This window comes from Moschus berezovskii, chromosome 22 (assembly GCF_049115385.1).
Source record: "Moschus berezovskii isolate FMDL1 chromosome 22, NW_MosBer_1.0, whole genome shotgun sequence".
NCBI lineage: Eukaryota > Metazoa > Chordata > Mammalia > Artiodactyla > Moschidae > Moschus > Moschus berezovskii.
The window spans coordinates 48,655,128-48,667,775 of record NC_142481.1 but is presented as its reverse complement, the minus strand read 5'-3'; the positions used below and the strand labels follow the sequence as shown (position 1 = coordinate 48,667,775).

The window sequence follows — 12,648 nt, the reverse complement described above, 5'->3', positions numbered from 1 at the left end:
AGAGGCAGGTCAGGTGATCTGGTATTCCCATCTCTTGAAAAATTTTCCACAGTTTCTTGTGATCCACATAGTCAAAGGCTTTGGCATAGTCAATAAAGCACAAATCAGTGTTTTTCTGGAACTCTCTTGCTTTTTTGATGATCCTACAGATGTTGGCAATTTGATCTCTGGTTCCTCTGCATTTTCTAAATCCAGTTTGAACATCTGGAAGTTCACAGTTCACATACTGTTGAAGCCTGGCTTGGAGAATTTTGAGCATTACTAGCATGTGAGATGAGTGCAATTGTGTGGTAGTTCTTTACATTAGATATTTTCATATGCACTTCACCTACACTTCAGTCCTCTAAGGTTGGTACTATAAATCTATGTATATACAAGTAAACAGCAGCTGCTCATAGAGGTTAATTAATCTGTTACACTTACCAAACTAGAATCTGAATCTGAAGCCAGATCTTCCATGTAACAACATATAGATCATCTCTGTACTATACCAAACTGATTTCCAGGCTCTGAGTACTGTTAGTCCTTAAGAGCTTCCCTGGTGGCTCAGTGATAAAGAATCTGCATTTTAAATGAAGGAGATGTGGGTTTGATCCCTGGGTTGGAAAAGGTGGGTTTGATCCCTTGAGGAAGAAATGGCCACCCACTCCAAGATTCTTGCCTGTGAAATGACATAGACAGAGGAGCCTGGTGGGCTATACAGTCCAAGGGGTCACAAAGAGTTGGACACAACTTATGGACTAAACAACAGCCCTTCTTAAAACCCTTTCCTCCTCTGGTTCTACAGCACAGCTTGTTGTTCAGTTGCTCAGTCATGTCCGACTCTTTGCAACCCCGTGGACTGCAGCATATCAGGTTTCCCTGTCCTTCAGTTATCTCCCAGAGTTTGCTCAAACTCATCTCCAAAGAGTCAGTGATGCCATCCAACCATCTCATCCTCTGTACCCCCATCTCCTCCTGCCTTCAATCTTTCCCAGCATCAGGGTTTCTTCTAATGAGTCGACTCTCTGCATCAGGTGTTCAAAGTATTGGAGCTTCTGTATTAGTCCTTCAAATGAATATTCAGAGTTCATTTCCTTTAGGATTGACTGATTTGATCTCCCTGCAGTCCAAGGGACTCTCAAGTCTTCTCCAGCACCAAAACTGGAAAGCATCTTCCTTTTCTAAATCCAGCTTGTACATCTGGAAGTTCTCAGTTCACGAACTGTTGAAGCCTAGCTTGGAAGATTTTGAGCGTTACCTTGCAAAATGAGTGCAACTGTATGGTAGTTTGAACATTCTTTGGCATTGCCCTTCTTTGGAACTTGAATGAAAAGTGACCTTTTCTAGTCCTGGAGCCACTGCTATGTTTTCGAAATTTGCTGGCATACTGAGTGCAGCACTTTCACAGCATCATCTTTTAGGGTCTGAAATAGCTCAGCTGGAATTCCATCACTTCCACTAGCTTTGTTTATAGTAATGCTTCCTAAGGCCCACCTAACTTCACTCACACTTCAGGATGTCTGGCCCTTGGTGAGTGATCACACCATCGTGGCAGTCTGGGTCATTAAGATCCTTTTTGTATAGTTCTTCTGTGTACTCTTGACACCTCTTCTTAATACCTTATGCTTCTGTTAGGTCCATACCATTGCTGTCCTTTATCGTGTCCTATCTTTGCATGAAATGTTCCCTTGGTTATCTCTTAATTTTTTTGAAGAGATCTCTAGTCATTCCCATTCTATTGTTTTCCTCTATTTCTTTGTACTGTTCACTTAAGAAAGTATTCTTATCTCTCCTTGCTATTCTTTGCAACTCTGCATTTAAATGAATGTATCTTTCCTTTTCTCCTGTGCCTTTCACTTCTCTTTTCTCAGCTATTTGTAAGCTGTCCTCAGATGACCATTTTGCCTTTTCCATTTCTTTTTCTTGAGGATGGTTTTGATCACCACCTCCTGTACAATGTTACAAAGCTCTGTTCATAGTTCTTCTGACACTCTATCAGATCTAATCCTTTGAATCTATTTGTCACTTCCACTGTAAAATCATAAGGGATTTAAGTCATACCTGAATGGTCCAGTGGTTTTCCCTACTTTTCTTCAATTTAAGTCTGAATTTGGCAATTCACTTTGGCATGTGGTTCATGATTGAGCCACAGTCAGATCCCAGTCCTGTTTTTGCTGACTACAGAGCTTCTCCATCTGCAGCTGCAAAGAATATAATCAATGCGATTTCAGTACTGACCATCTTGGTGACATCCACATGTAGAGTCGTCTCTTGTTATTGTTGGAAGAGGGTGTTTGCTATGAGCAGTATGTTCTCTTGGCAAAACTCTGTTAGACTTTACCCTGCTTCGTTTTGTACTCCATGGCCCAACTTGCCTGTTAGATAGCAAAGTCCATCTCTGATATTTCTCTGTCCTTTCTATTCTTTCTGTTTATTTTGCTGGTTCTTCTTCCTCCTCCCTAGGATTTCTGGGCTTCAGTGTTTCATCTGCACTTCAAGGCCACAAGGCTACTCTAAGTTACTAAACAACAGAATCTGAGGAAATGCCAAATGTAAAATAATAATGAATTGCTTCTCACTTATCACCCTGACTTATGTAAAAACCACTGTTGGCTGTTCTCCTACAGCTGACATTTTTTCTCAGTTGACAGGACCTCCCTACCTACTTCTACCCATAAAGACTGGAGTCTGCCAGAGTTCTCTTCCTTCCCTATAGACTGTAGAACTAGCTCACCCATTCCCACTATGTCAACAACCATGATTATTTGAAACCTTTATCTCTAGCTAAGACTACTCCCTGAGCTTCAGATTATATCTCCAACTGGGAAAAAAAATCTACATAGATGGTATTTCACAACTATATCCAAATCAAGTTTCTTCATCTTTCCCTCAAAACTTGTCTTCCCTTTTATCTTCCCTTTCTAGCCACTAATCCCAGTAAGAAATCTGGGAATCATTCTAAAGCCTTCCCTCACCTTCAATTGATTCTAACTTCTTAACACTTTTAGTATCTGACCCTTTTCACTGTCCTCATTAGGTTTCTACCTTATCTCATTTCTCACCTGAATAACTGGTATACAGAAGGATCTCAAAAATATTTGTTGAATAAAAATAAAATAAACATACTTGTCCCACTAACAGCATGGACCACGTCTTACTCATTTTGGAGACTCAGAAATGAATGGACATGCCTCCCCAGCAAATCTGCTGAGTGAATCATTCCAGAGTTTCCACTCCTTGAATCAAACTCTTAGGAAGTAAGAACCAGGAATCGATTTTTAACAAGCTCTCTAGATGACTCCTGGAGAAGGCACTGGCACCCCACTCCAGTACTCTTGCCTGGAAAATCCCATGACAGAGGAGCCTGGTAGGCAGCAGTCCATGGGGTCGCTGAGAGTCGGACATGACTGAGCGACTTCACTTTGACTTTTCACTTTCATGCATTGGAGAAGGAAATGGCAACCCACTCCAGTGTTCTTGCCTGGAGAATCCCAGGGATGGGGGAGCCTGGTGGGCTGCTGTCTATGGGGTCGCACAGAGTCGGACATGACTGAAGTGACTTAGCAGCAGCAGCAGCAGCAGATGACTCCTATATAACCCAATCCAGCAACAGTCTTTAAGAACTAATGAATTAGTAGTAAATCCATTATCATGTTGAAAAGGAGCAAACTCAGAGGCAGAAATGGAATTAAAACAACTTTCTGAAAACAGTATGTTGATTCCTTAAAAAACTAGGAATAAAACTACCATATGACCCAGCAATTACCACTTCTAGGCATATACCCTGAGGAAACCAACACTAAAAAAAAAAAACACATGTATTTCAATGTTCATTGTAGCACTATTTACAATAGCTAAGACACAACAGATAGATGTCCAACAACAGATGAATGAACAAAGAAGCTGTGGTGTATATATATACAATGGAATACTTCTCAGCCATAAAAAGGAATGCATTTGAGTCTGTTCTAATGAGGTGGATGAACCTATTATACAGAGTGAAGTAAGTCAGAAGCAGAAAAACAAATATCGTATAATAATGCATATATATGGAATCTAGAAAGATAGTACTGATGAAACTATTTGCAGGGCAGCAACAGAGACAGACATAGAGAACAGACTTATGGACAAGGGCGGGGGAGAGGAAAGAGAGGGTGAGATGAATGGAGAGAGAAGCATGGGAGCATATACACTAACATATGTAAACAGATAGCCAATGGAAATTTGCTGTATGACTCAGGGGACTCAAACTGGGGCTCTGTAACAACCTAGAGGGGTGGAAAAGAGGTTCAAGAGTGAAGGAACATATATACACCTATGGTTAATTCATCTTGATGTATGACATAAATCAAACCAATATTGTAAAGCAATCACTAAGTCAATTAAAAATAAATATAATTATTTAAAAAATGAAGGAAGGAAATAATCTTAAAATAAACCCCACAACTTTCTGCCCACCTCTTCATAGACCTAAGATAAACAGGCCTCCCACAGACATAAATATAAATAATCCTTGAATCACCTCCTACTATAAATATTCTTTGTCTAACCCGGCGTCCTTACTCAGTTAACATACTTCAAGAGCTCACTTCCATCTTGTAACCCCACAAACTATTCTCTAGATAGTAGTCAGAATGTTCTTTCTAAGAGGCAAATCAAAACATGCCACCATCCCCTAACCTCATCCCACCTCCCAGGGATAATTTCTTCTCACATAGTAAGAATAAAAACCAAAATCTTACTCTAGTTTAAAAGCCTTAAATAATCTGGCCCTTGCTTATCCCTCTGGCTTCATCTCAAACATTCTCCTTGTTTTACTGTCTACATTGCAACCATACAGGCTCTTCTGTTCCTAAAATATATCAAACTTTTAACAACCTTAGAATTTCTGCATTTGCAATTTCTGTCAAGAATGGTCTTCATCATGGCTACTACCCACCCTGCTGTGTTCCTATTCAGTCTCAGCTTAAAATGTCACCTCTCAGAGAAGCCCTATTATTGTCACTCTGCTTATTTAACTTATATGCAGAGTACATCATGTGAAATGCTGGGCTGGATGAAGCCCAAGCTGGAACCAAGACTGCCAGGAGAAATATCAATAACCTCAGATACGCAGATGACACCATCCTTATGGCAGAAACCAAAGGAGAACTAAAGAGCCTCTTGATGAAAATTAAAGAGGAGAGTGAAAAAGTTGGCTTAAAACTCAACATTCAGAAAATTAAGGTCATGGCATCTGGTCCCATCACTTCCTGGCAAACAGGTGGGGAAACAATGGAACAGTGAGAAACTTTATTTTTTGGGCTCCAAAGTCACTGTAGATGGTGACTTCAACTATGAAATTAAAAGATGCGTGCTCTTTGGAAGAAAAGCTATGATCAACCCAGAGAGCATATTAAAAAGCAGAGACATTACTTTACCAACAAAGGTCTGTCTAGTCAAAGCTATGGTTTTTCCAGTAGTCATGTATGGATATGAGAGCTGGACTATAAAGAAAGCTGATCACCGAAGAATTGATGCTTTTGAACTGTGGTGTTGCAGAAGACTCTTGAGAGTCCCTTGGACTGGCAAGGAGATCCAACCTGTCAATCCTAAAGGAAATAAGTCCTGCATATTCACTGGAAGGACTGATGCTGAAGCTGAAACTCCAATACTTTGGCCACCTGATGTGAAGAACTGACTCATTGCAAAAGACCCTGATGCTGGGAAAGATTGAAGGTGGGAGGAGAAGGGGACAACAGAGGATGAGATGGTTGGATGGCATCACCAACGTGATGAACATGAGCTTGTGTGGGCTCTGGGAGTTGGTGATGGACAGGGAAGCGTGGTGTGTTACAGTCCATGGGATCACAAAGAGTCTGACACGACTGAGCAACTGAACTGAACAGAGAAGCCCCCAATGACTAAGTCAAAAGCAGTCTTACAGTCACACATCACAGCACTCTATTTTAATTCCTTACAAAGCATTTATTACAAGTTGATATTCTCCCTATTTGTTCTCTATTTCCTGCCCACAGGAATGTAGTAAGATCTATGACAGCAGTGAACCTGCCTTGAGAGTAGATTGATTTATTACTTTAGACCCAAGGCTTAGAACAGTGCCTAGCATACAGCAGGTACTCATGTATACATATGTAATCAGTCTACTCTTATTTGGGGTTCAAAAACATACAAAGTTCTTTTATTTTATCAAAGATGAAAAGATTTCATTTTTAATAAATACATCCACTGAATACACCCGATCTGTCTATATTAACGGGAAGATAAAATTCAAACAAAAAAATTTTTTTAGATATTCTATAACAGGGAATAACAAAGAATAATCAATGTGTCTAAAAATTATATTCACATCAAAATCAGGTTGTGTATTTTTCAGCCACCGGTTCAAAATAATTAACGTTACAAACTTTACCAGCATTATGAGGGGAAAAACCAAATGTCTAATGGAGAAGGAAATGGCAACCCACTCCAGTGTTCTTGCCTGGAGAATCCCAGGGATGGGGGAGCCTGGTGGGCTTCCGTCTATGGGGTCACACAGAGTCGGACATGACTGAAGTGACTTAGCAGCAGCAGCAGCATCAAGCAGTAAACAGGTAAACAAATTGTGGCATATCCACACAAAGAATACCATTAAAACTAAGCAATAAAAAGGAATGAATTCTTATTGATATATATAACAATATGGCTGAATCTTAAACTATGCTCAGTGAAAGAAGCCAGGCAAATGAGTACATACTATATGATTCCATTTATATAATACAAAATTCTAAAACAGTAACAGCAGATCAGTGGTCATCTGAGGGAAGGGGAAATAAGATGGATAGATCACAGAGGGGAACTAGAAAACTTATGGGAATGATGGACATATTCATTATCTTGATTGTGGTTATTGTTTGATTAGTATAAACAAAACTTATCAAAGATATTCTTAAAAATGTGCAACTTATTGGATGTCAATTATACCTTTATTAAACATTAAAAAAATTTTTTCTTAAATCAGATTAGATCACTCCCTAAGCCCTTCAATGGCTTTTCATCCTCCAAAAACAAAAAATAGAAAATCTGTCACAAGCTTTCAGCATTAGTGAATTAACATTTAAATAGAATGAATGGCATATTAATGTCATAAAGCTGATTTCCAATAGCTAATAAAAACCAAACACATACTTCAATAGATTTTATTTAAATTCAACAAAAATTGAACAGTAAATTCACAAAAACTAATTTTAAATTTCTACATCGAAAAGCTAAAAATACAGTAAATTCTCACAATTACCTGTAGAAGATGGTGATTTTTCTGGGTGTTTTGCATTTAAAAGTTTTCTGCTAATAAATATGTAACCACAGGGACATGATTTACATGCAACAGGAACCTATAGACAAAAAAAAAAAAAAAACACAATTTTATTATTACTACTTTTCTGTTGTTAAACTTCTCAGAGTTTATTTAGTTTCCTGAGCTGAATGATAAATTACTTGAAGTAAGAATCATGGGTTTATCTAAACCCCACCTCCTTACAATAAATGATGAGATGGGTATTGGGTCCCCTACCTTTTCACATTCTACTAATGCATTACAACACGAAGACTACAGCAAATACACAATAAAAGTGTGCTGATGTAAGTGAACAACAGAAAACCATAACAGGATCAGAGCCAAGGAAAATATATTGGAAAAAAGGTAGCATTTCCTAAAATATTAGTTTGACAGCAGTTGATAATAGAATAAATTGGGGGGACGTGGTTGGGAAGTCATTAAAGTAATCCCAGCATAACATTTTGAGGGCCCCACTGGAATAATGAGATTGGAAATAGAGAAAAGATAGATCTGTAAGACATTTCAGAGGGTAAAGAACTGAAAACAACCCAGGTTCCAACACGAGAGGGTAAGATGCCGATTACTACTGACAGGAAAACAAAATAGTTTACAACAACCAGTTTGAGGGGCAAAACTACAGTAGAAACAACAGAGAATGTAGGACAAAGCAGGAGTTGAGATCTAGGATTTTATAATCTAAGGTCCAGGAAGGAAGTTTGATAAAACACTTAAATTCTCCAGGCTTCTGTTTCTAAATCTATAAAATATTTTTACAAGAGGCTCCTTTCTCCATTTCATATTAATATTTTTTTAAAGTCAAATGTTACTGAAAATTACTGAAAAAAGTTTTAGATTTTCCTCTACAATTGTTTCACTAATATTAACCTTAATGTTCCTTGGACTGGGGACACATTCACTAAGAACCAGAAATTAATCTCAACAAAAAGTACTCAGAAAATAGTAATTACAATTCCGGTTTGTAAGATAAATTCCATCTGTCGTAAAAGTTTAATTATGATTATAAAGCTTTCATCCATTTATGTACAGAATGCCTCATATTCTAGAATATAAATATTTGATCTAAATAAGCTAAATCATAATTTTGGGAGAATTCCTTTTCTTTGCAGTAAAAATACGAAAGAAAGAACTTGTTGTGTATTCATGAAAAATAACAATGAATCCTATAAAAATAATCAAACTCCAGTATATCTAACAGGTTTTTTTATCAAGAATATAATGAGATTCTTTCAAAAAATGGCAGAAAATGTAATGTTACATTTCTTAATAGTGAAAAATATGCCTAAAATAGATAAGTTTTGTCATTTTAAAATTTCACATCTTCATAGAAACCAAGCTCAAAGGTACTGACTCATTTCCTTTACACTTAAACACATCATTAAGGGCATACGCAGTAATATAAATTGTTTTAAGTTAATGATACCCAAAAAACAACAGAACACGATGTTCTTATTCAACAGATCCTTTGCTACTCAACAGCCATTTTCTTTCAGCTACTGAAACTCAACAAATTGAAATTTAATTCTGTGTCTTATACACAAAAAAATACATCAACACAATCCAGAATTAAAGAGAGTGCTACAGTTAGATGAGAAATGTAACATTTGGATTTCGGATGACTAACGCAATCGATAGGCTGATTTACATCCCTTAATGAAAGCATCTTATGTGCAAGGAACATTTAGGTGCCTGAGCTAAATCACCCTAAGGGCCTTTTGAAAATGGAAAGTTCCTTTCCCTCACACCAACCCTGGAAAAAAGCCAACTAACCACCACCACAATACAGATCCTGTAAAAAGAATTATTAAGCAGGGTGGCCAACTTCAGTAATATTAGTCTCATTAAGTTATTGTATAATTTAGATTTTTTTAAAAAAACTCTAAACTTCCTTTAAATTTCAGTTGTAATACCAAAAACAACAGTAATGAAAGTTCTAATGCTATATTTTCAGGATTTTAAAATGGAAGAAAAAAATTCAAAGTTTTGTTTACTGATGGCTTGTGAATCAATTTATTCCTTGAAAAACAGGTATTTGGATTGTTTACACGTTTTACAAGTAAGACTTTAAAAAAAAAAGACTTTAAAAAAAACTGCAAAAAACAAAATCCTGGCCCTATATTGTTTCACTGATAAAAAAAGCTCAAAAATAACCATTTTATGGAGAATACATTTATATTCTTTGTTACTAAGGGGAAAGTTACCTATGGCAGACATATTTGCTAAAGGTCACATAAAATTTTCTAAAATTTTTTTCCAAAAAAGGGGGAAAAGTTGATCTAACAAAGAAGAAAACAAAAACCCAAAAACAGAAACATACACCAAAGACACCAGAAAAATAATGAGCTTGACTACTACTATACTCAAAATGGCTCAGTAATTTGAATTAGTGGATGTGAAATCCGTTGAAAATGAAAAGTATTGTGGTTTAGATGTTTCAGAACTATATTTTCAATAGAGGCATGTAAAAGGGGATGTTATAAAGCAACTGAAAATCTAGGTCTTTCTTGTTTACTGATTTCTGTACCCATTTTTAAACTTACACATACAGAACACATGTAAATTTACTCAGCTGAGGCAACTTCCTCAAACTTTAAAGATATTACATTTATGCTTATAAACTGTATCTAAATTGTAATTTATTGTTCACCAGGCAACTTAAGAGCAGTATTTTTTTTTTTTCAGTTTTTTTAAAATGGCTTTCGGGGTTATAATTTTTCTCATTTATAAGAAATCTATAGTTTTAAATAATTAGAACGCTAAAATTAATCTGTTGTTTTCTTCAATTGAGTTACTTTTAGTAAAAGACAATTTGCTTTTAAGAATTATCAAAAGTTTGAATTAGTCATCATTTACATTATCTTAAGTATTCAGAATAAAGAACAACAGAAACTAACATTTTAAATTGTAGCTTGCTATGCAATGAATTGTGTCCCCACCCTGCCAAAAACATCCCAGCAATAAATTCATCAGTTAAAGCCCCAACTCCTCAATGTAATGGTTTTTGGAGATGACATAGTTAGGTATAGATGAGTTCATGAGGGTGGGGCCCTCATGATGGCATTAGTGTCCTTAGAAAAGCTATCAGAAAGCTCTCTTTTCTGCCAGGATCTTGGGGCTTCCAGCCTCCAGAATTGTGACAAAATAAATTACTGCTGTTTGAGCCAGCCAATCTACAGTATTTTGTTATGGGAGCTGGAAGAGGGGTTGTGTATGTTAACAACAAAATGAAATACAGTATTTCCAAATAAAATGCTGATCATGTTTTGAGGAACAAAGACTCCTACAAGTTTACAATCCTTTCCTCTTTCTTCAACCAGGATATTCAAAACAGGTTAAGGTTACTTTATGCCAAGTACTGCAAGGTCATGATTCACACTAATTGATGCCCTACAGACACTGGAAAGCATAATGCATACCATGTAAACTTTATATTTCTGCACAATTAATTGGAACAAATGGAAATGATTTAAATATTGAAATAAGCTTGGACAAGGAGATTTAAATAAAGAAGTCCAATTTTTTCAGAATTTAACAAATTTAGTTCAATGGTAAGAATGGAAATTTAACTCTGGTTTGGAAAACATGGCTAAATTGTTTTTAAGATGCATACTCAATAAATTCATAAAATCAATAAACCATAATTCTCCTTGCACAGTCTTCCTCTAATCAGTATATCTACCATTGCCCATAAAAAATACTGAATAAAACATGTAACATTTTCTGTTAAAAGATTTGCTCAATCTTTAAGCTTGCTCCTTAAAGAATGCTCTAAAATCAGCTTATTAAAAGAATCTTCAGCCATTTCAAATTACTCCTCATTTTAAAAAGAAAGAAAAAGAAAGGGGGAGGAGAGAGGTAGTCATTTTGAAAAAATTCTCCCAGTGGAAAAGGAAAAAACACACCCAGATCAGCATGTTGGCGTGAAACAAGGGCCCTTGCTAATGCTTTAACTAAGAGTTTTAACTCATTAGATTGTAAGGTTTTAGAGGAACGGGTGAAAAATGAGGCATTCTTAAACTAAAAGAGTAAATGAGATTTAAAACATTGCAGCTATGACACCATTAATTCTGTGTGGAAAGCAGTCATTTAAAATTCATAAAACCACATACACATTTTTTAGAAGATCTGCAAGTAGAAATCCTACATTTTTAACAGTGGATACCGCGGCGGGTAGGGGAACGTGAGGAGCGCCCAGAAAGGAAGGGCTTCAATGGGGACGTAATTCAATTATATTCCATTTAAAACAATGTACAGAAAGGACTCATGATTATTTACGGCAAAAATAATATGTTTTAAGAGGAAAAAACTCCATATTTCGCCAAAACTTATAACTATTACACTGTGGGCCTTACTGTCACATTTAAGCATCCGCCCAGGTGGCGGGGGGACAGTTCGGGGGGTCCAGTGTACACATCTGAAATGGGAACAAAGCAACCCTGAGTGGCAGGAGGGGGATTTGGGAGCCAGGAGCCCTGACTTGGGAGTTTGCACATCAGGCACTCTCGTCGGGGCACGAGGGGGCTGAGGGACCGTTCTCGTCCACTTGGGCCGCTGCCCCACACTCCTGCCGCTGTCACCGGAGCCGGCCAGGCGACTCGAGGAGGCTCCAGACAGGTCGCCCCGGCTGCTCAGGATAAACCCACGCCCCCTCTCACGCAGCCCAGCCACAGGGCACGACACTCGCCCGGCTGACCGCCGCCAGGTGGGCACCGGCCGGGCCGCCGCTCCGGGCGCTTCCCCGGCAACCCCTCGGCTCGGCCCAGCCGGTTCGGGGCTCCCGCGGTTGCCACAGAGCCCGAGGGCTGGCCCAGTCGCTCGGCCGCCCGGACCCCGGCGAGGCGGCCTCTGCACAGCCAACGGCCACAGGCAACGGCCGCCTGCCCGCGCGCACCCGCTCCGCTGGCTCGCGTGTTCGGTGCCCGGCCCCCGGCGCCCACCTGTTGGTCGCACTCGGGGCATGATTTGGTGGCCATCTTCACTTTCTTAGCTCGAGTTGCAGACATGCTTCTCTCAGGCGGCGGCGGCGGCGGCAGCAGCAGTGGCGGCGGCGGCGGCGGCGGTTCGGGCTCCGCCCCTCGTACCTCAGCAGCCCAGCCTCTGCCCGCGCGGTCCCCGCTGGCCAGACCGAGGCTCTGACGGGTGCGCGCGCGCGCGCCTCCGCGAACACGAGCAGAGCCTGCGGGCCGAGGAGGCGGGGCGCGGCGTGCGCCGGCTCCAAGGAACTGCGGAACACGCTTCCACCCACGCGGCTCCGGTCCTCCAGCAGGTCCCGATTCTCACGAGAAGACACAGCATGGATTTTCCGACGGGACAATGGACACGCCCTCTCT

The 12,648-nt window shown here is 39.1% G+C and overlaps 1 protein-coding gene across 1 annotated transcript in view; it reads right to left on the bottom strand.

The window, feature by feature from the left end:
* HDIP1 (HDAC and MIER1 interacting protein 1) overlaps positions 1 to 12,416 on the bottom strand; it is a 34,402-nt gene extending 21,986 nt beyond the window's left edge. Inside the window, exons 1-2 of the mRNA XM_055412862.2 lie at positions 12,256 to 12,416; positions 7,259 to 7,355 (exon numbers count right to left, since the gene is read on the bottom strand). Coding sequence (XP_055268837.1) covers positions 7,259 to 7,355; positions 12,256 to 12,321 — 163 coding nt within the window. The 5' untranslated portion in view covers positions 12,322 to 12,416. The remainder of the gene's footprint in view (positions 1 to 7,258; positions 7,356 to 12,255) is intronic.
* Positions 12,417 to 12,648: the final 232 nt, after the last annotated feature.